Source organism: Chinchilla lanigera, unplaced genomic scaffold (genome assembly GCF_000276665.1).
Source record: "Chinchilla lanigera isolate Chin_1 unplaced genomic scaffold, ChiLan1.0 scaffold00122, whole genome shotgun sequence".
Classification (NCBI taxonomy): domain Eukaryota; kingdom Metazoa; phylum Chordata; class Mammalia; order Rodentia; family Chinchillidae; genus Chinchilla; species Chinchilla lanigera.
The window spans coordinates 550524-569554 of record NW_004955523.1 but is presented as its reverse complement, the minus strand read 5'-3'; the positions used below and the strand labels follow the sequence as shown (position 1 = coordinate 569554).

At 47.9% G+C, this 19031-nt stretch overlaps 1 protein-coding gene across 1 annotated transcript; it reads left to right on the top strand.

The window, feature by feature from the left end:
- Positions 1-10178: 10178 nt before the first annotated feature.
- On the top strand, positions 10179-16199 carry Eif2b2 (eukaryotic translation initiation factor 2B, subunit 2 beta, 39kDa). Its single transcript, XM_005409380.2, has 8 exons — positions 10179-10463; positions 10574-10694; positions 10806-10954; positions 12017-12180; positions 12811-12906; positions 13379-13516; positions 14522-14588; positions 15663-16199. Exons 1-8 carry the CDS (start codon positions 10301-10303, stop codon positions 15818-15820), a joined length of 1056 nt encoding a protein of 351 aa, XP_005409437.1. The 5' UTR covers positions 10179-10300; the 3' UTR covers positions 15821-16199.
- Positions 16200-19031: the final 2832 nt, after the last annotated feature.

Here is a 19031-nt window from a genome sequence, read left to right as displayed (position 1 = left end):
TGCTCTTGTGCACCAATAATAAATTCACATGGAAGAAATTAGGGAAATAATATCTTTCACAATAGCATCAAGAAAAATTAAATATCTAGGAATTAACCTAACCAAGTAAGTGAAATATCTCCATCACAAAAATTATATTACTCTGAAAAAAGAGATAAAAGAGGTCACCAGAAAATGCAAAGAGGTCCCCTGGGTAGGAGGAGTCAATAGAATCAAAATGGCTCTGTTTCTGAAACTGATATACAAGCCCAATCACAATACAATAGCATTCTTCCCAGAACTAGAGAAAACAATCTTAAATTTATATGGAGCCAGAAGAGACCTACAGAAGCAAAAACAGTCTTGGGCAACAAGAGCAATGTAGGAAGAATCAAAATTCCAAACTTCAAACTATACTACAAAGCTACAGTGATAAAATCAGCATGGTACTGGCAACAAAAATAAACGTGGATCAGTGGAACAGAATGGAAGATGCAGAAGCAACTCCAAGCACATTCAGTTACCTGATCTTCTCAGAAGAAACACAAATGGCCAATGAGTATATGAAAAAGTGTTCAACATCTCTGGCCACCAGAGAAATGCAAATTCAAACAACACAGAGATTCCATCTCACTGCATCTAGAAAGAATGGCTATCATGAGGAAATCAGGTGACAACAAATGCTGGCGAGGCTGTGGGGACGGGGGTTGGGGAGAGGAACCTTCTAGACCATTGGTGGGAATGAAGGTAAACTAGTGCCACTCTGAAAATCGGTATGGAGAGGACTCAAAATACTGAAACTACAAATTCCATTTGACTTAGCCATCATTCTCTTTAACTCTTTCAGGAAGATACCTTCCTGAGTGTCTTTCTGAAAGAGTTAAACACATCATTTTACAGAGATATGAGCACACCCGTGTTTATGCCAGCAACACTCACAATAGCTAAATGTGGAAGTGGCCTATATGTCCATCAGCAGATGAATGGATAATGAAAATGTGGTATTTATCCGCAGTGAAAGGCAGGGGATATAGCTCAGCAGTGCAGCACCTGCCTGGCAAGCACAAGGTCCTGGGTTCAATTCCCGGTACAAAAAAAAAAAAAATCTATCCAAATCTGTATCTACCTATATCTATACATCTATCTCTATCTCTATCTACATCTACATCATCTATACCTAATCATCTATATCTGTATAGATATAGATATTATAGAACACTTATACACAATGGAGTACTACTGTGCAATAAAGAAGGAAAACTTCAGTCATCTGTAGGAAAATCAGTTCACTTTGAGACCCACCATTATGCTAAGTAAAATAAAGCAGACACACAACCTTAAATATTGTATTGTTCCCACATAGGAGAAGGCCAAACTATAAATAACAAGTAAGATAAAGACAGGTAGTAGGAAATCAGGAAAAAAGAGAGATGGAAAGGGGAGGATGCTGGTAGGGAGAAAAGAGGCTCGGGGGACGGGGGAGGGTGTCAGGAGAATTAAAGTGTGATATGCACACGCGCCAGCTCCTTATGGTGAGTGCAACGGTACTGCTGCAGACATGTAGTAATGGAATGCTTAAGGAGAAGGCGCAGAAGTTAGATGTCTCCTCTGACTTTTCAGAGCGGATAACTATCACAGAAGTAAAAACGGCTGCCGTGTCAAAATAACAACAACAGAAAAAAACAGTAAAGCTACAACCTAGAGGATGGGAGAAAATCTTTGCTAGCTACTTTTCTGGTAGAGGAGTAATTCCTAGAATACATAAAAAACTAAAAAAAACAACACCCCCAAATCAAGTAGCCCAATAAATGGGAAAATAAATTGAACAACACTTCTCAAGTACAAAAGGTCAAAATACGAAAAAATGTTAAACATCTTCAGTCATTACAGAAATGCAAATCAAGGCTTTACTGAGATTCCCCCTGACGCCAGTCATGATGACCCGCACGGAGAATGACAGTAAATAAGCACTGCAGATCAGGATGCGGGGGAAGGGGCCCTCTGTACGCCGCTGGAGTGCACGTTAGTGCAGCCACTGTGACATCTGTATCGCAGGACGGCACAGCACTGCAAACAGAACTGGCACACGGGCACAGCTACGCACTCCTTGGAATTCACCCAGAGGGATAAAGGTCTGCACAGCGTAGGGGCCTGCGCGCCCGTGTTTACTGTGCCTCAGTTCACAGCGCTAAGCTGTGGGCCCAGCGCAGGTGTCCTCCACAGACGATCGCGGGGCCGTGAAGGGCGCGCAGACACCAGCGAGGCCAGGCAGCTCACGGGTAACGCATCGTCGTGCCGGGAAGACGGGCAGGCTGAGTGAGCACCGTGTCTTCCTGGTGTGCGGAACCTACAAGACGGCAGGAAAGCGGAGGGAGACCACGGGCAGACGGGGACAGGGACAGCGAGGCCAGGCGGTGCAAGGGAGGACGCGGCCCACATTTTATGTATGAAAGTCACACACTGTAAAATATAAAAATATATCTCAGAGAAAACTAAAATAGCCTCATTCCTGTAGGAAGAAAGTCACAGGAAATGAGGACTACTTGTTCTTTTCTATTACTGTAATGAGACCCCGGAGGCGAGGTAGCTTGATTCTTAAAGCGTGTTGAATGTAGGTCCCGGTCCTTGAGGTTCAGAGCCGGAGACCGGGCAGGAAGGCGGTGGAGGGGACTCGGCCTCCTGCTGGACCCCGCTTGCTCTTTCACGACGGCCTCTTTCGTGGGTGAAACTACGTCATGTCGAAGAAGATGGGTGGGACTGTGGGTCATCTCATTAAGCAAAGTAAGAAAGAAAGTATGGCAAGAAGAACAAAACTGATTTACAAGACGGGGCCCATGAGAATTATCTTTTTTTTTTTTTTTTTTTGAAACAGGGTTTTGCTATACAGTTCAGGCTGGCTTGAACTCACTCTGAAGCCCAGGTTGGCCTCGAACTCGCAGTGATCCTCCTGCCTCAGCCTCCTGAGTGCTGGGATTACAAGCATGGGCCACCACATCCGGCCTGAGAACTATCTTAATTCCTTCCGAAGACAGCCACTCAGTGACCCACGATGACCCCCTAGGCTTCTTTTCTGACTGTCCACAGCACCTCCCACAGTCACTACAGTAAGGACCAAGCTCCTAACCTCATGCACCTCAAAGAACAAAATGTAGAAGAGATAACAGGAAATGGGGAGATGGATCTTTCAGAAAAGGGAAGGGGAGATAAAAACAATTAAGATGTGCTCCCTGCACGCACCCAACCCCACAGTGAGTGTAGGCATCACGGACTGCAGACATGGACTAATACAAATTTTTGAAACAAATAATAATTTTAAAAAGAAACACATTCAAACCAGAGCAGTGGGCACCAGGCACAAACTTTGCGTATGCGTGCGCACACCCGGACCAACAAACATGAAAACAAGAATAACATTAGCAATTAGGAAAACGCAGATTAGCACAACAGTGGGCTCTTAGACACTTTCCTGTTGCTAAGATACAAAATGCAATACCTACAATTTAAAGGAAGAGATTTATTTTAGCTCACGTTTCCATCCATGTTTAGTTGGCTCCGAAGAGGGGCAGCAGCAGAGAGGTCTGGCGGAGGAAAAGCTGCTCCGGGGATGGCAGGCGGGAAGCAGGAGCTCGGAGGGAGGCGCCTCTCGGGACCAGGCCCTGCCCTGCAGCACCACTCAGCCACGCCCCGAAACCCAACCACCTGCGGAACGCGAGAGGCTCTGGGGGCCGTTTTAGATCGAAGCCGTAAGAAAGGAAACGTCATTTTAGCCGGGGATGCAGCCCAGGGGCAAAGTGCCTGCCTGGCAAGAGCAAGGTCCTGAGCTCGATTCCCGGTACCAAAAAAAGAAAATGAGATAGCGTTTTAGACCTACCTGGCTCTCTGAAAAGAAGGTGTTTCATAATACCTTGTGTTGGTAAGGATGTAAATACTGCTAGAGAGAACACACAGTGATTCAGCCACTTTCAAAGATGGAATCTATTTGTGAAATTGAACATTTGTGTAACGGGTGCCAGCTGCTTCACGTGTAAGTCTGACAAAATGTACTCAAGAATACAGTTTGTCTTCACCAATCACCCCCCAAAAGACTGGAAACAACACAAGTGCGTACTGAAGAAAATACATAAACTATGGTCTGATCTCAGGATGGAATATTATGCTGCAGTGAAAGGAGAGGACTACAGACACATGTGGTAACGTAGATGAATTTTAGGAATGTTATCTTCAATGAAAAAGGCAAGTAGGCCAGGGGTGGTGGCGCACTGTTGTAATCTCAGCACTTGGAAAGCTGAGGCAGGAGGCTCACCCTGACTTTGAGGCCAGCCTGGGCTGCAAAGTGTGTTCAAGGCCAGGATGGACTACACAGTGAGACCTTGTCTTTAAAAAAAAAAAAAAAAAGGCAAGTAGTAGACAATTACATAATACTATTTGTGGAAACACTGAAAAACATGCAAAACTAAACAATGTGTTGTCTGAGGGCTACAAATATAGAATGTTATTTTTCATAGAGCAAAGCAGTATCAATGAAGTTCAAGTTCATTCTTGGATGTGAGTGAAGACAGGGAAATAAGGTAGAGGAAGATTACACACTGCTGTGATATTGATAGTTTTTTTGTTTTTAAAAAAATTAGCTGGGCTTGGTAGCAGAGACTTGTAATCCTAGCACTTGGGAGGCTGAGACAGGAGGATCGTTGTGAGTTCAAGGCCAGCTTAGTGGTATGAAGAACACTTAAACTGTTATGGGATATAAACACACCATCGTCCATCTACTTCTAGAACTCTTTCATCTTTTTTTGTGAGACAGGGCTTCATTATGTAGTTCATGCTGATCTTGAACTCACTATGTAACCCAGGTTGGCTTGGAACTCACAGTGATCTTCCTGCCTCAGCCTCATGAATGCTGGGATTGTAGGTGTACCACTGCACCTGACTCATATTTTTGTTTTTAATAACTTGTTATATGAAAAAATTAAGAAGGACAGTATCAAAAATTGGCCAAAACATGGTAAGTGCTAGCAAGCCTGTAAATAAATAAAATTTATAGACATTTTAAAATATTACACAAAAATATTTTATGACTCGTTAGAGCAATTGTATTTTTAATTCCAATTTGATGTTTCTTTTTTGTTGCTATTTTTCCTAGTACAAGTCTGCAGCACGTGGCGGTTACATTCAGCACAAGGAGCGGAGACGAACACAAGGTTACTTCTCCGTGCGCCCCTCCCGCTCCTGGCACAGAAGAACCAGGGAGCTGAGTCACTCCCTTCCCTCCCGCCCTTCCCGCGGTAGCCGCCGCAGCCCTGCCAGTTACCGGCCGCAGCTCAGGAGGTCGCCCGAGCGTGGGCGGCCTTGGAGTGGCGGAGCCTGACCCTCTAAATGCCAGAAGCCTGCGGTACGAGCCCCTTTTCCCTTCCCGTTCCGCTGCCCTGCTGCTGTCCTGTGATGTCAAAAAACGCAGCACTTAGCACATACTACGAGTACGCGTGGCGATTTTCTTCTCTTGCGCAAGAACCTGGGATATTTTTGTTCCACTCGGTTGTAACCCTCCCAGCTGCATCTTCCCTACCCTCTCTCTCCTCCTCTTCAACTCTTTTTCTATAATCTTTTATTTTGTTCTTTATTTATATTTGGCATTTCACACAGAAGAGAAACCATGCAATATTTAAGCTTGAGTGTCTGATTTATTTCACTTAATGTTATATTTTCAGGGTGCGTTCATTTTCCTAAAAATGACTCATTTATCCTTCTTTATGGCAGAATAATACTCCACTGAGTATAAATGCCACTTTTTTTTTTTTTTGGAGGGGGTAGGTGGGTACTAGGAATCAAACTCAGGACCTTCCAATTGCTAGGCAGGCACTTGTGCCCCTGAGCTACATCCCCAGCCCTACATTTCTTTATCTATTCATCTGTTGATGAGCATATAGACTGCTTCCAAGGTTTAGCTACGGTGAACTGTGCTGCTATAAATATGGGTATGCACATATCACTGTAATATGATGCATTTAACTCTCTCAGAGAGATACCTTGAAGGGGACTAGCTGGGTCAAATGGAATTTCTAGTTTCAGTGTTTTGAGGCTATCTCCACACTGATTTCCAAAGTGGTTGTCCTAGTTTACATTCTCCCCCACCCTATACCTTGCCAGGATTTGTTGGTATTTGATTTGTTTTGAGGCAGGGTCTCACTATGTAGTACAGACTGGCCTTAACCTCATGAAGCTCCTGCTTCCTCAGTCTCCTGAGTGCTAGGATTACAGGCATGTGCCACCACACCCAGTTGATCTTTTTTTGTTTGTTTTTGAGACAGGGTCTTTCTCTGTAGTCCAGGCTGGACTTGAACTCACTATGTAGCCCAGGCTGGCCTCGAAGTCAGGGCAATCCTTCTGCTTCAGCCTCCCTGTTGTGATCACAGCATGTGCCACCAACACCTGGCATCTGTCATCTGACTTCTTCACGGTAGACATTCTTTCTGGAGTAAGATGGAATCTGAGTGTGCTTTGAATTTGCATTTTTCTGATGGCCAGAGATGTTGAACATTTTTCATGCATTTATTGGTCATTTGTATTTCTTCTTTTTTTTTTTTTTTTGTTTATACTGGGAATCGAACTCAGGACCTTACACTTGCCAGGCAGGCGCTTGTGCTGCTGGGCTATATCCCCGGCCTGTATTTCTCCTTCTAATAAGTGTCTGTTCATTTCAGTTGCCCGTTTCTTGTTTGGGTCTTTTATTTGGGGGCTCTCATCTTTAATTCCTTTTTTATTAGTACATGTTTGTAGTACAATGTTTACATTCCTTGCTGGGAGATGGTACATGTACATAACACATCTTCTTCTTTTAAGAGGGTTTCACTATGTAGTTCAGACTGGCCTCGAACTCCCCGGCTTCCTCCTGCCTCTTCCTAAGTGTACATAATACATTTTAATTTTTCATCCCCTTTCCATTCCCTCCCTTCCCCCCATCCTGGCTTGTATCTGAGGTCCCCAAAAAGCCTCATGCTCTTGTAGGTGAGGCTTTTTGGAGGTGGCTGGGTCTAGGGTGGGTGAGGCTGGGATTCAGGGCTGTGGCACTGAATACCCACTGACTGACTTAGCGTAGTTCTGGGTGCTGATAATGGGAAGGTGCACCCTGGTTGTGCGCGACACCCCGCAACAGCCAGGTGGCCTAAGGGGATAAGGGGGAGGCAGGCTGCTGCGGCCTCTTGTTGCTTTGTTTCTCCTCTTTGAGCTGCCCTGCCTTGGAGCCAGCCGCCTGTGGACTGGAACCTCTATAAACTGTGAGGCAAAATAAATCTTTCCTCCGTTAACTTTGGGTGCTGGGTATTTTGTCTCAGCAATGAGAAAAGTAATGAAGACGCCCTCCGTCCGTCTCTTCGTCCCCTTCCTTTTTTTGTAACGTTTGCAGTCCTATCCCTTGTGAGGAGTTGGTACATGGACATAACCCATCTTAACTCCTTTTTTCTTCCCCTTTCCTTCTCTCCCTCTGCCTCGCCCCAGCTCCTGAAAGCCTTCCCCTTTGAGAAAGATCTCTCTGCTTCCTATTATCTGTCTTTTATTTTGTTCTTTTTATACTTTGTTTCTCATATAAAAGAAAACATGCTATATTTAAATGTGTGTGTCTGATTTATTGTACGCAACATTATGGTCTCAGGGTATCCATCTTCCTGTAAATGACTCGTTTATCTTTCTTTATGGCAGGGTAGCGCTCCACTGTGTGTAAATACCACATTTCTGTGTCTGTTCCTCTGCTGATGGGCATACAGGCTGCTTGCAAGAGTTAGCTACTGTGAATGGTGCTGCTACCGATGTGGATTTGCACATATCACGGTAATCTAATGTCCTTAACTCTTTCAGAAAGACGCCTAATGGGGAATAGCTCAGTCAAATGGAATTTCTAGTGTCAGTGTTTGAGGAATCTCCAAAGCGGTTCTGTTAGTTTACACTCCCACAACAGTGCAGAGGCTGCCTCCTCCCAACCTCCACCCCTGCAGTCTCACCAGCATTTGTGTTAGCCGATTTCTTGGTGATGGTCCTTCTTTCTGGAGTAAGTGTTGCTTGAATTTGCATTTTTCTGATGGCCAGAGATGTTGCACGTTTTTCACATATTTGTTGGCCAACTGTACTTATTTTTGTGAGAAGTATCTGTTCATTTCAGTTGCTTGTTTTTTGATCGATCTTTAATTTGGGGGAGTCTGATATTTTTGAGCTCTTTATTTATTCTAGATATTAGTCCTCTGTCTGAGGAATGGCTGGCAAAATTTTTTCCCATTCTGCAGGTTGTCTCTTCATTCTGTTGGCTGTTTCCTTCGCTGTGCTGAAGCATTTTAATTTTTTATGTTACCATTTGTTGATTCTTGGTGTTATCTCTTGTGCAACTGGAGTTCTGTTTAGAAAATCCTTGCCTATGCCTGTGTCCTGAAGAAGTTTATTTATTTTATCTTCCAGCAGATTAAGTGCTTCCATTTTGATATTTAGATCTTTGGTGCATTTTGAGTTTAGTTTAGTGCATGTTAAGAGATCACTTTCTAGATTCAGGCTTCTGCATGTGGACAGCCAGCTTTCCTAGCGTCATTTGTTAAACAGGCTGTCTTTCTTTCATCATGTTTTTGGCCCTTTGTCCAAGTCAGTTTCTGCTTTTTAAGTACGTGTGATTCATTTTTATGTTTTGACTTAACTTCCTTGCTAAACACTCTTGTTAGTTCTACAAAGTTGAGTTCTAAGAGGTCTATTGGTTCTAGGAGTAAGAGTAAGGTTCTGTAAGAGCACCTTTCTTTCTATTCTGTGTGCTTTTCTTTTTCTTGCCTTATTGCAGTGGTTAGGACTTCGCATATCTAAAAAAGCAGTAGTGAGAGAAGGTACTTTTGCCTTATTCCTGACCTTCTTTCACATGAAATATGATTTTACAAGTATAATTTTGTAGTTTCCCTGTATCAAAATGAAGTTCCTTTGTATTCCCAGTTTTATGAGTTTATCTTAAATGAACCTTGGATCTTAAATGTTCCTTTGATCAACTGATTTGCATCAACTAATATGATCGTATCTTTCACCTCTTGGGTTGTTAATGTGATGTGTTTTTTGGTTTTTGGGTTTTTTTTTTGTCTTTTTTGAGACAAGGTCTCACTGTGCAGTTCAGGCTGGTCTTGAGCTCACTTTGTATAGCCCAGGCTGGTCTCAAACACTCAACAATCCTCCTGCCTCAGCCTCCCGAGTGTTAGGATTACAGGCGTTCGCCACCACCCCTGGCAGTGTGATGTATTATGTTGATTGATTTTCAAATACTGAATCTCTTTGCATTCCAGGTTTAAACTTTCACTTGTTATTATGCATTTTTCTTTTTTCATGTATATTTGGATTTAACAATTTGTTGCCAATTTTGGTTCATGCTGGTAGTTTTCTTGTTCTTTTATTTTTTAATACAAACAGTCTTTTTGGAGGGTTGTCACAAAAGGGTTAAAAACGTGTGTTTAAAGATTCCACTTTGAGGAATCTATCTTAAGGAGAAAAGATTTTTTTATTCCACACACTTTGGGTTCTGACTGACACGGAGTTAAGTGTGAACTCTTCCTAACTGCATAAAATCTGCAGATCCGTTTCCCAATCTGTAAAATGGGACTAAGCGCGCCTCTCACTTAGCTGTAGTAGATGAAGAAATTCACAGGCAACGCTGTCTTGTTACACGTCAGGGCTCCCCAGCCCCGGGCCTGCCCAGGGCCATCCCTTCATCCCTGCCCCTGACGGCTCCCGCTCTGAATCTCCTCGTGGGTTGCAGTCTCCTCCTCCTCGGGTCCTTTGTCCTCCGTCACGTGTGCGAGGCCGTGGGAGCCGGGGCCGTTACAAAGACGAGCGCCAGCAGCGCCGGGCACCCTAATGGTACTAAGGTCGAGTCCGCCGGGGCGCAGCGGGCCGCGGACGCTGCCGTCGGAGCTCTGCGTCTGGACGGCAGCAGGACAGGCGTCGCCTGCTCAGCGAGGAGGGCGGCGACTTCTCCAGAGTATCCTGGGTGGGGAGAGGAGGCCTGGAGCCTTGCTGTTTCCATGGCGACGGGACGGGCCACCCGCTCCAGCCGGAGGAGTCGCGGGTGTTAGGAGTCGGAGGGGGCCGAAAAGGTCACTTCCGGTCCTCCTCCGGAGGCGCGGGGACGCTCGACTGGAACAGAAGGGCCCGAGCCCCAGCTCTCTGATTGGCCCAGGCAGATGGAGGGGCCGAACCTGCTCCTGCTCGAACTGGACTTTTTTTCGCGCAGCGGAAGTTAACCTCTCCTGCCCCGGAAGTACAACACTGCGGTCGTCCCGGTGCGCGTTCCGCGGGGCTGGAGGCTGCTGTCAAGATGCCGGGAGCGTCGGTGCAGGGCTCGGCGTTGTCCGAGACGATCGAGAGCTTCGTGGAGACCCTGAAGCGGGGCGGCGGGCAGCGCAGCTCCGAGCACATGGCTCGGGAGACCCTGGGGCTGCTGCGCCGGATCATCACGGGCCAGCGCTGGAGCAACGCAGGTGAGCAGGGCGGCCGCGCTCGCGTCGCGCGCTGTCCCTTCCCCACCGCGGCTGGACGCGCGCGGGGCCCGGCGCGCGGCGGCCGCTCACCTCTCTCCCCGCCGCTTTAGGCGAGCTGATGGAGCTGATCCGCAGAGAGGGCAGGAGGATGCTGGCCGCGCAGCCCTCCGAGACCACCGTGGGAAACATGGTGCGGAGAGTGCTCAAGATCGTGCGCGAGGAGTACGGCAGGTCTGCTCCGGGCCTGCGCCCCGCGTGGACCGAGGGGCCCTTTCCGCGCGCTCCCGCCCGTGCTTGGCGCCTCGGCCCCTGCCCGCCTCACTCTGGTCTTCCGCCCCCCAGACTGCACGGGCGCAGCGACGAGAGCGATCAGCAGGAGTCCCTGCACAAGCTGCTGACCTCCGGAGGCCTGAGCGAGGATTTCAGCTTACATTACGCCCAGCTGCAGGCCAACATCGTTGAGGCGATCAGTGAGCTGCTGGTGGAGCTGGGTAAGAGGTCTGAGCGCTGGGCTGGACGGCTGCAGGCGGGTGGCACAGAAGCCCTCGAAGGTGTTTTCAGCGAGTTGGGAGCCCCCCGCCGGCAGTTTGTCCTCCATCCTGGTTAGGAATGGGTGGAGCGGGTAGCAGGACTAAAGTAACCTCTATCCTTGCAGACCCTGCCCTCCACAGACTATTATTTTGTGGAGGAGGGACTGACCGGGAATCAAACTCAGGACCTTGCGCTTGCCAGGCAGGCGCTGAGCCGCTGAGCTATATCCGCAGCCCCCTTGACGGGGCTCACTTTCACTGTAAAAAAAAACAAACTCTAAAACCACATCGAGCTGGACGTGGTGGCGCACGCCTGTAATCCCAGCACTAGGGAGGCTGAGGCAGGAGGATCGATGTGAGTTCAAGACCAACCTGGGCTACAAAGTGAGCTCAAGGCCAGCTTGAACTGCATAGCGAGACCCTGTCTCAAAAAGACAAAAAAACAAAAAAAACACATTGACAGAGCCTCCTTCACTCACCTTGTTTAATTTTTATACACACATATACGCTGCTTTCATCCTCATCTTTGTGACCCAAGACACCTGCAGATACTCATTACAGTCAGGGTTCCCCGGGATGAAGAAGCTGGGTTCTATCTGTGCCCCAAACTGCAGCTTCCAAACTCCTCAGGTTCTCTTCTGTCAGGTTGAGGTGTTGCGGACGATGTGGAGGAAGAGTTGTTTTAGGGGGGAATTTGTTTAGCCGCAGTGAGCACTTAGGATTCCCCAGACTGCTGTTTCTTTGCTGAATTCATTGTCTTCAGGAGCCATTATGGTGGAGTAGCTGGGAGATAGTTGGTGAGCAGGACTGCTGATGCAAAAGGGGTGTAGATTGAGAAGGTGAGAAGTAGAAGATCTCAGAGGAATGGGGCTGGTAAGAAACCGTGATGTTTCCCTTTATGCTTATTATCCCAGGGAGGCAGTAGGTCTGTGTGAAGGGCAGACATCCCTTTCCATGCTGTTGTCACGTCTCTGCACTGTAGAATGGCAGCTTCATATTGTCCTTGCAAAACTGTTCTTGCAGAAGGCACAACGGAGAACATTGCAGCGCAGGCTCTGGAGCACATTCACTCCAACGAGGTGATCATGACCATCGGGTTTTCAAGAACAGTGGAGGCCTTCCTTAAAGAGGCCGCCCGAAAGAGGAAATTCCATGTTATTGTGGCAGAGTGTGCTCCTTTCTGCCAGGTACGGGGACTGCTGGAGTTAAGAAAAAGTGAAGAGGGAGTAAGGAGGATGGCTGGAGTCTGTGCCAATTTTGAGTTGATAGGGAAGACATTGAGACATTGAAAAGATACACCATGAAGAACATTGTCAGGTTCTTCACCCAGGGAGCATCGGAAAGCTCGCTGGTTTAAGAAAGCTGGGTGAACTGCTGGGCCTAAGGAGAGGAATATTGGTTCTTTTAGGAATCAAAATAGAGTATGTATTACCTTGAGGATGACTAGTGCTTGTTCTGATCTCACACAGCCCTTAATTAAATAATAGTCTCAACGAAGAAGTATGTGAGGATGCAGGATGTTGTAAAATAATGAGCCGAGCCTATCTTGTTGGCTGTGCTCGATTACGCAAGCAGGTAGTATTTCCAGTTCTGAGGCCGCTCTGTGCTGCTGTGCAGTAATGCATGTTTATTAGCTTCCCTTGGGCTCCTCCGAAGCTCATCAGGAAACACTGACCCTCGCCAGAAAAATGAGTTCTGTGTCGGAAGTTGTGTGCTAGACGTGTCTGTGCCCCAGCACTCCCCAGGTCCGCTTGTTCCTGCGGGCTCTTCTCCTGTCTGTCGCTCTCTGCAGCAACAGCCTTTCCCTCCTGCTGCAGGGTCATGAAATGGCCGTCAATCTGTCCGAAGCCGGAATTGAAACCACTGTCATGACTGATGCTGCTATTTTTGCTGTTATGTCAAGAGTCAACAAAGTAGGTATTTTTGGAATTAATGTGTTGAATTCATGAAGCTTACACTGAAAAACTGCTTTTTTGAAACTACATATTTAACGCTTTTAAAATCTTCCTGAATTTCCCCCCTGCACGGATCACCCTGCTTCACTGTTCAGAGGAACAGGCTCAAAGTTTGGCCGCAGCATTGAGGCCCAGCTAAGTTTCACGCGGGGGGTGAGTCAGAGAGCTTGGCCATGGGGTGGTAAGTGAAAAGGCTCTTGGCTGCCCCGGAGGGACAGCGTAAGGCTTTCCAGACAGGGCGAAGTGCGGTCGCGTGCTGCTGTCATTCTTTCCTTGGGGAGGCAGGAGCTTGTAGTACTGAGTCTAGGATCCCACCTCTAATCTGGGACCCCGAAGGACGCCCAGGTGGAGGCCCGAGCATTCGTTCAGCCGGTTGCAGTCAGCAGCCCTTACCCCTCGGATGGCTCACGTCTTCCTTCCTGTCCCAAAGGTGATCATCGGCACAAAGACCATCTTGGCCAATGGCGCCCTGAGAGCCGTGACGGGAACTCACACCCTGGCCCTGGCGGCGAAGCACCACTCCACCCCACTCATCGTCTGCGCCCCCATGTTCAAACTTTCCCCACAGGTGGGTCTGTCTCTGCCTGGGAGGCAGCAGAGAAGGAAGAAAGGTCGGGACAGTGCAGGCTGGGCGAGGCCCTGGCGTGCGGTTGCCAGCACCCCCATTGCCCTCGCCATTTCTGAAGATGCTGAACAGGTTGAAACTAGGATCTTAGAATCGGTTTTACGTGTCTTGTCCTGGGGCCTGTCCTCCGCAGCCTAAATACAAGCAGTTGCTAAAGGAAGAGCCGTTTCATCGGTGATAGGGCTATTTGCATGGAAAACAACCTATTTATAGGTCTGTGTATTTTTTAATTAAGGTGAAATTCATATAACATACAATTAGCCATTTTAAAATGTACAATTTAGTGGCATTTCGTACGTCCACTGCATGTGTAACCACCACTTTCTAGCTTCAAAACTTTGTCATCCCAGAAAAGCACCCCATCCCCACGAAGTGATCCCTCCCCATTGCTGTCTCCTGTGTCATCGTCGCAGTGAAGCTGCTTTCCATCTCTGTGGGTTGGCTAATTCGGAGTATTTTAATATAAAGGAATCATGCAATATGTGACTTTTGTGTTTAACTGTTACCATTTAGCAGAGTGTTTTCAGGATTCGTCTATATTTTAACATGGGTCAGAATTCTTTTCTTTTTAAGGTTGAATAATATTCCAGTGTATGAGTATGGCAGAGTTTATCCATTTATTTGTTGATAGACATTTGGGCTGGTTTTAACTTTTGGCTTTTGTGAGTAATGCTTCAAGCATTCCTGTGTAAATTTTGTGTGGGTGTAGTTTTTTTTTTGGTCTTTTTGAGACAGGGTCTCACTGTGCAGTTCAGGCTGGCCTTGAGCTCATTTTGTAGCCCAGGCTGTCCTTGAACTCGCAGTGATCCTCCTGCCTCAGCCTCCCAAGTGCTGGGATTACAGGTGTGTGCCACCACGCCCGGCTGGATGTAGATTTTTTAAATTCTCTTGGGTACATATCTAGATGGGGAATTTTGTGGCATCTTTTTTTTCTTTTTTTATTTCTAGTTTCCCAATGAAGAAGATTCATTTCACAAGTTTGTGGCTCCTGAAGAAGTCCTCCCTTTTACAGAAGGTATGTGTGTGTGCATGTGTGTGTGTGTGTGTGTATGTGTGTGTTGTATATGTGTATCTTTTGGTTTTCAGTAGGATGGAATGTGGTCAGGTTATGTTTTTCTAAAAATCATACTTCTCATGAGGACAGTTAGTATTAGCAACTTCTAGTGCTGTAGTGCTTAGGGAGCTGTGCTAGGCTGTGTTGATTTGTTTTGGGACTAGTATGTGTTAACTGAGTCGTTAGAGGCCTTTGGGGGCTTGGGCCACCTACTATTGACTGGGTTTGGCTTTGTACATTGTTTAAAATATAGGACACAACCAAGTCGGAAAGAAAGGACCTGTTCTCAGGTCCTGTTGATGAATCAGTTGCCAAAGGAAGCAGGCTGTGAAATGTCACTACTCGTAAAACTTGCTGTAGCCTGGACACCCTGTGTGTGAGGCCCTTTTCTCTGGCTGCCTCTGATGACAGCAGCTCTGCTCCTGCCTCCTCAGCAGTTTGGCTGGCCTCTCAGTGAGTGCCCAGTAGGTCCTGGCATGGCAATAGTAGGGTGAAAAGAGTGGATGAGGCCCTGTTCCCACAGAGCTTACCTTTTGTTACAGGTGGCAGACAAGCTGTCAGGTCCTGGGAGGTTTTAGGAAGAAAACAAGGGTGATGTGATAGAAAGCGGCTAAGTTACTACCCAGGAGTGGGGGCAGATCTTTCGAGAGGACATTGCGGCTGAGTCCTAAATGAACAGAACCCACCATGTGACGGCTGGGAATGTGCGTGCCAGGCACTGGCTCACCCGGGATGGGTACGTGCACTGCCGGTTGGACAGGACGGCCACGTGCCTGGAGAGTAAAGCGGGTGAAGGGGACTCACACAAATTACAATTAGGATGATGATGCGGTGGGCCAGACGGCTGCAGTCTCACGTGTGAATTTCCACGCAGAGGCGTTGCAGGACCATGACCTCTTCTAGTTTGTGTTCTGCCATAGCCCTCCTTCCTGGGTAGCGAGTATGCCTGCATTACTGAACCTACTCCATGTGCTACTGAGTAACCATAGGAAGAGCCTCCGCTTTGTCTTTAGCGCCTGTGTGATTGCCTTTCAGGAGATATCCTGGAAAAGGTCAGCGTTCACTGCCCGGTGTTCGACTACGTCCCCCCAGAGCTCATTACCCTCTTTATCTCCAACATCGGTGGGAATGCACCGTCCTACGTCTACCGCCTGATGAGTGAGCTCTACCACCCTGACGATCACGTGCTGTGACCGTCGCTTGTGCTAAGCGGAGAGTGCTCAGGCAGAGGGAGCCGGAGCATGCTCAGCGCTGCCGCTGCAGGGTCCTCCCAGCAGCGGGCGGAGTCAGGCTGGACAGACTGCACACCGTGTCCTGGCGTCTCCGTTGTCCCACACAGGGCTCTCACCCAGGACTGCTCCTTGCCTTTAAGAGTTTAACAGAGCAGCAGGGCCGAACCTATTGACTTTGGAGCCTCTTGGTGACCTGGCTGCGTCTGTTTCAGGAACTTCAACTTTCTGGTTCACTGGTGCGTTAAACATAACACTGAGTACCTTGCTGGGATATGGAGTTTTACTCACAAGTGGCTCCCACACCTTTTCCTAGGCTGTGCCAATAAAAGCTTCTGCGAAGTTCCTGAGTTTATTTATTGTCCTCAGCTCCCACTGCACTGAAGTACAGCAGCAGCAGAACCCTTTCTGTGCTTTCTTGAGGGAGAAGTCTAAGTCAGAGGTGAAATGCAAGTATTTAGTTTCCTTTTATAATTCACTGGAGTTATTCACAACCTGTTAGAGTCACTTAAGGTGCAGTTTCTGAGACCCCTGATCATCAGTCACCTCGAATGACGCCCTCTGATTTGGGGTCCCCTGGGCGTCCTCAGAGTGTCCACAAGGACCTTCTCGTTTCCTGTTAATGGGACTGTACACTGGAATAATGTTCTGAAAGACAGTTTGGAGCCCACCCTTCTAGAATGACTGTACCAGCACACAAATGTACAGGGGTGTCCAGTGTCGCAGTCACAGTGCCTCGGTCTAAGTGTTCAGCAGCGAAGGGAGCTTGAGGTACGACATCCGCGCTCCGGAACACCAGGTGTACAGGGCAACAAAGCATCACAAGAAAGGTGTGCACAGAGGCGGGTTGAAAACACCGGCTGGCCGAGCCGACATTTCGCTGAAGTGAGTTACTGGTATTTTTAATTCTGGAGATTGCATATTTTAAAAATTCAGATTTCTTGGGTTTTCTTCAAAATGCAGATTTATCAGTTCCTGTTCCACATTTTCCACATGGCAGGAAATAGCAGCTGTTGATGAGCAGTGGACTCACTAGGTGCAAAATCGCCAGAAAGCTGACTGTAAACGCTATCCGCTTAAGCCTGGTAGGCAGCTCCACTGTTACTCTTTCAAGAGTGGGATAAAGCTTGGTGTGGCGGCTGGCTTGCACCTATAATCCCAGCACGCTGGGAAACTGAGGTAGGATTGCATGTTTGAGTCCAGTCCGGGGGCAATTTACAACTTAGTGATCTCAAACTAAACATTTTTTGTAAGGGCTGGTGATGCAGCTCAGTGCAGAGGCCCTGGGTTCAGTCCCTAGTACCAAAAAATGAAAAAGTGGGGGACAGATTTGTAAGGAAGTAATTTTATATTCTCTTAGTTAAAAAGAAGTTGGGGAAAGCCAGGCATGGTGGCGCACACCTGTAATCCCAGCACTTGGGAGGCTGAGGCAGGAGGATCATTGCAAACTACAAAGTGGGCTCGAGGCCAGCCTGAACTGCCATAGCAAGACCCTGTCTCAAAAAGACCAAAAAAAAAAAAAAAAAAGGGAATAAAGCTGCAGAGCAGTATGCATATCACGACCCTCAGTCCATTAAAGCAGAAGGAACGTGTATACATGTTCACGCATGGGCAGAAGTGTGGCAGAGAAACTCCAGACGGGCAAGCAGGAGGTCCCGTGCAATGTTTTTATATTGCTGTCACTTAGATCTGCATGGTCTGCCCTCCTAGGAACTAGCGGCCACGCAGGGGCCCCCCAAGGCCCTAATCACAAGCCGCGCTGCTACCTCTTACGGCAGTGTCTGGGTAGAAGACCCCGCATGGTTGACAAACACAACCCAGGCATTTGAAGAGGTGCTTGACAGGCACGCCTGGTTCAGTGCTGGTCGAAGACGGGGTATGAGGGAAAGGCCTCGCTCTGATCCTGTCTGAGACAGGTCTTCATGTTGGGTTCATGTCTTCCTGACGGGAAAAACAGGACTGAAGCCGTGTGACTCAGACGAGGCTGACTCACTCGGGCTGCCGTCTGTCAATTACATCTTAAAGCCTCTAAGACCCCACGCTTCTCAGTGAAGTGGCTTATGGCTACCAATTACGAGCAATTGTGTCCTCCAAAGGCACCAATTCCGACAGCAATTCACTTGGGTGCAGTTGTGTGGTTTGCAGGAAGAACAGCAGTGAGTCAAGGAATTTAAATCTGTTCCTGGCACTAGAAATGCTTTATGGTCCTGTCCTGGGTGCATCTTTGTGTCTGTGCCTAAAATTAGCACCAACATCCTTCCCAGGCATGATCCAGACAGAAGGTTAGAGGGGAGCCGCCGGCTCTCCCGTCAACTCTTCCAGCTGCCTTGAACCAAACAGCAGGAATGCACGCTCTAGGCTCTTCCTCACCTCAAGTCAGTAAGGCCCAAAAACTGCGTTCTCCTATGCGAGGAGGGGCAAGTGTTGGAAGAGGAAAGGTGACTAAGGGTGAGGCGGGAGCTCCGAGTCAGCTCGCTCGGCTCCCGCCCTTGCCTTGTCGGCGGGACCCAGGAACGCTCTTAGAGCTTGGGGAGAAGGAACAGAAGCAGGCGGCCGTGGATGCGAACGTCTGCTCAATGCGCTGAATGAACCAAGAGAGATAACTGAATGCAGCCTCTGAAGGTGCTTTTCCCACGGTTTCTGTCTTCCAAGTTGGGCGGAGGGCAGGAAAGGCACAGTTCTTGGAACTCAAAGAAGGAACAGAAATTCCTAATTTAGCCTCAGAAGGGAAGTTTTTGAAAAATACTCTACCAAGAAAAACAAGTGAAAAATGATACCTCAGAGAAAGAAATGCCGGTACCCATAGGGTTATAAGCTTCCCAGATGTGCTTCAAAACCCTTTCTCAAAGCAGTCCTCTGTGTCAGCTCGAAGGGTAACTAAGGCTGCCCGCCACACAGCTCCACTGTTAAGCTGTGCGGCTCTGAACACTGCACACGTAGAGCTGGGCACCGCAGGACTGCCTGGTGCGGGCAGCACGCGGTGGTCGTGTTCACCAGCAGTGGGGCAGGAGAGGCTCGCGGAGGCCCACGCAGTCCTGTCCGCGCAGCTACTCCGAGACGTGCGCCTCGCTGACACGTGAGCTTTTCTGTAGTGAGGTTTAGATGTTTCTAAAGAAAAGCCCACTTTTCCTTAAATCATCTGTGTATTTATTTTGCAGTGCTAGGGGGCTGAGCC

Bases quoted from the DNA above. Each gene is read 5' to 3' on its own strand.
- Eif2b2 (XM_005409380.2), top strand. From the start codon at position 10,301: ATGCCGGGAGCGTCGGTGCAGGGCTCGGCGTTGTCCGAGACGATCGAG. The intron at 10,464-10,573 runs GTGAGCAGGGCG...CCGCCGCTTTAG, and splicing joins CCAGCGCTGGAGCAACGCAG to GCGAGCTGATGGAGCTGATC. The intron at 12,181-12,810 runs GTACGGGGACTG...CTCCTGCTGCAG, and splicing joins AGTGTGCTCCTTTCTGCCAG to GGTCATGAAATGGCCGTCAA.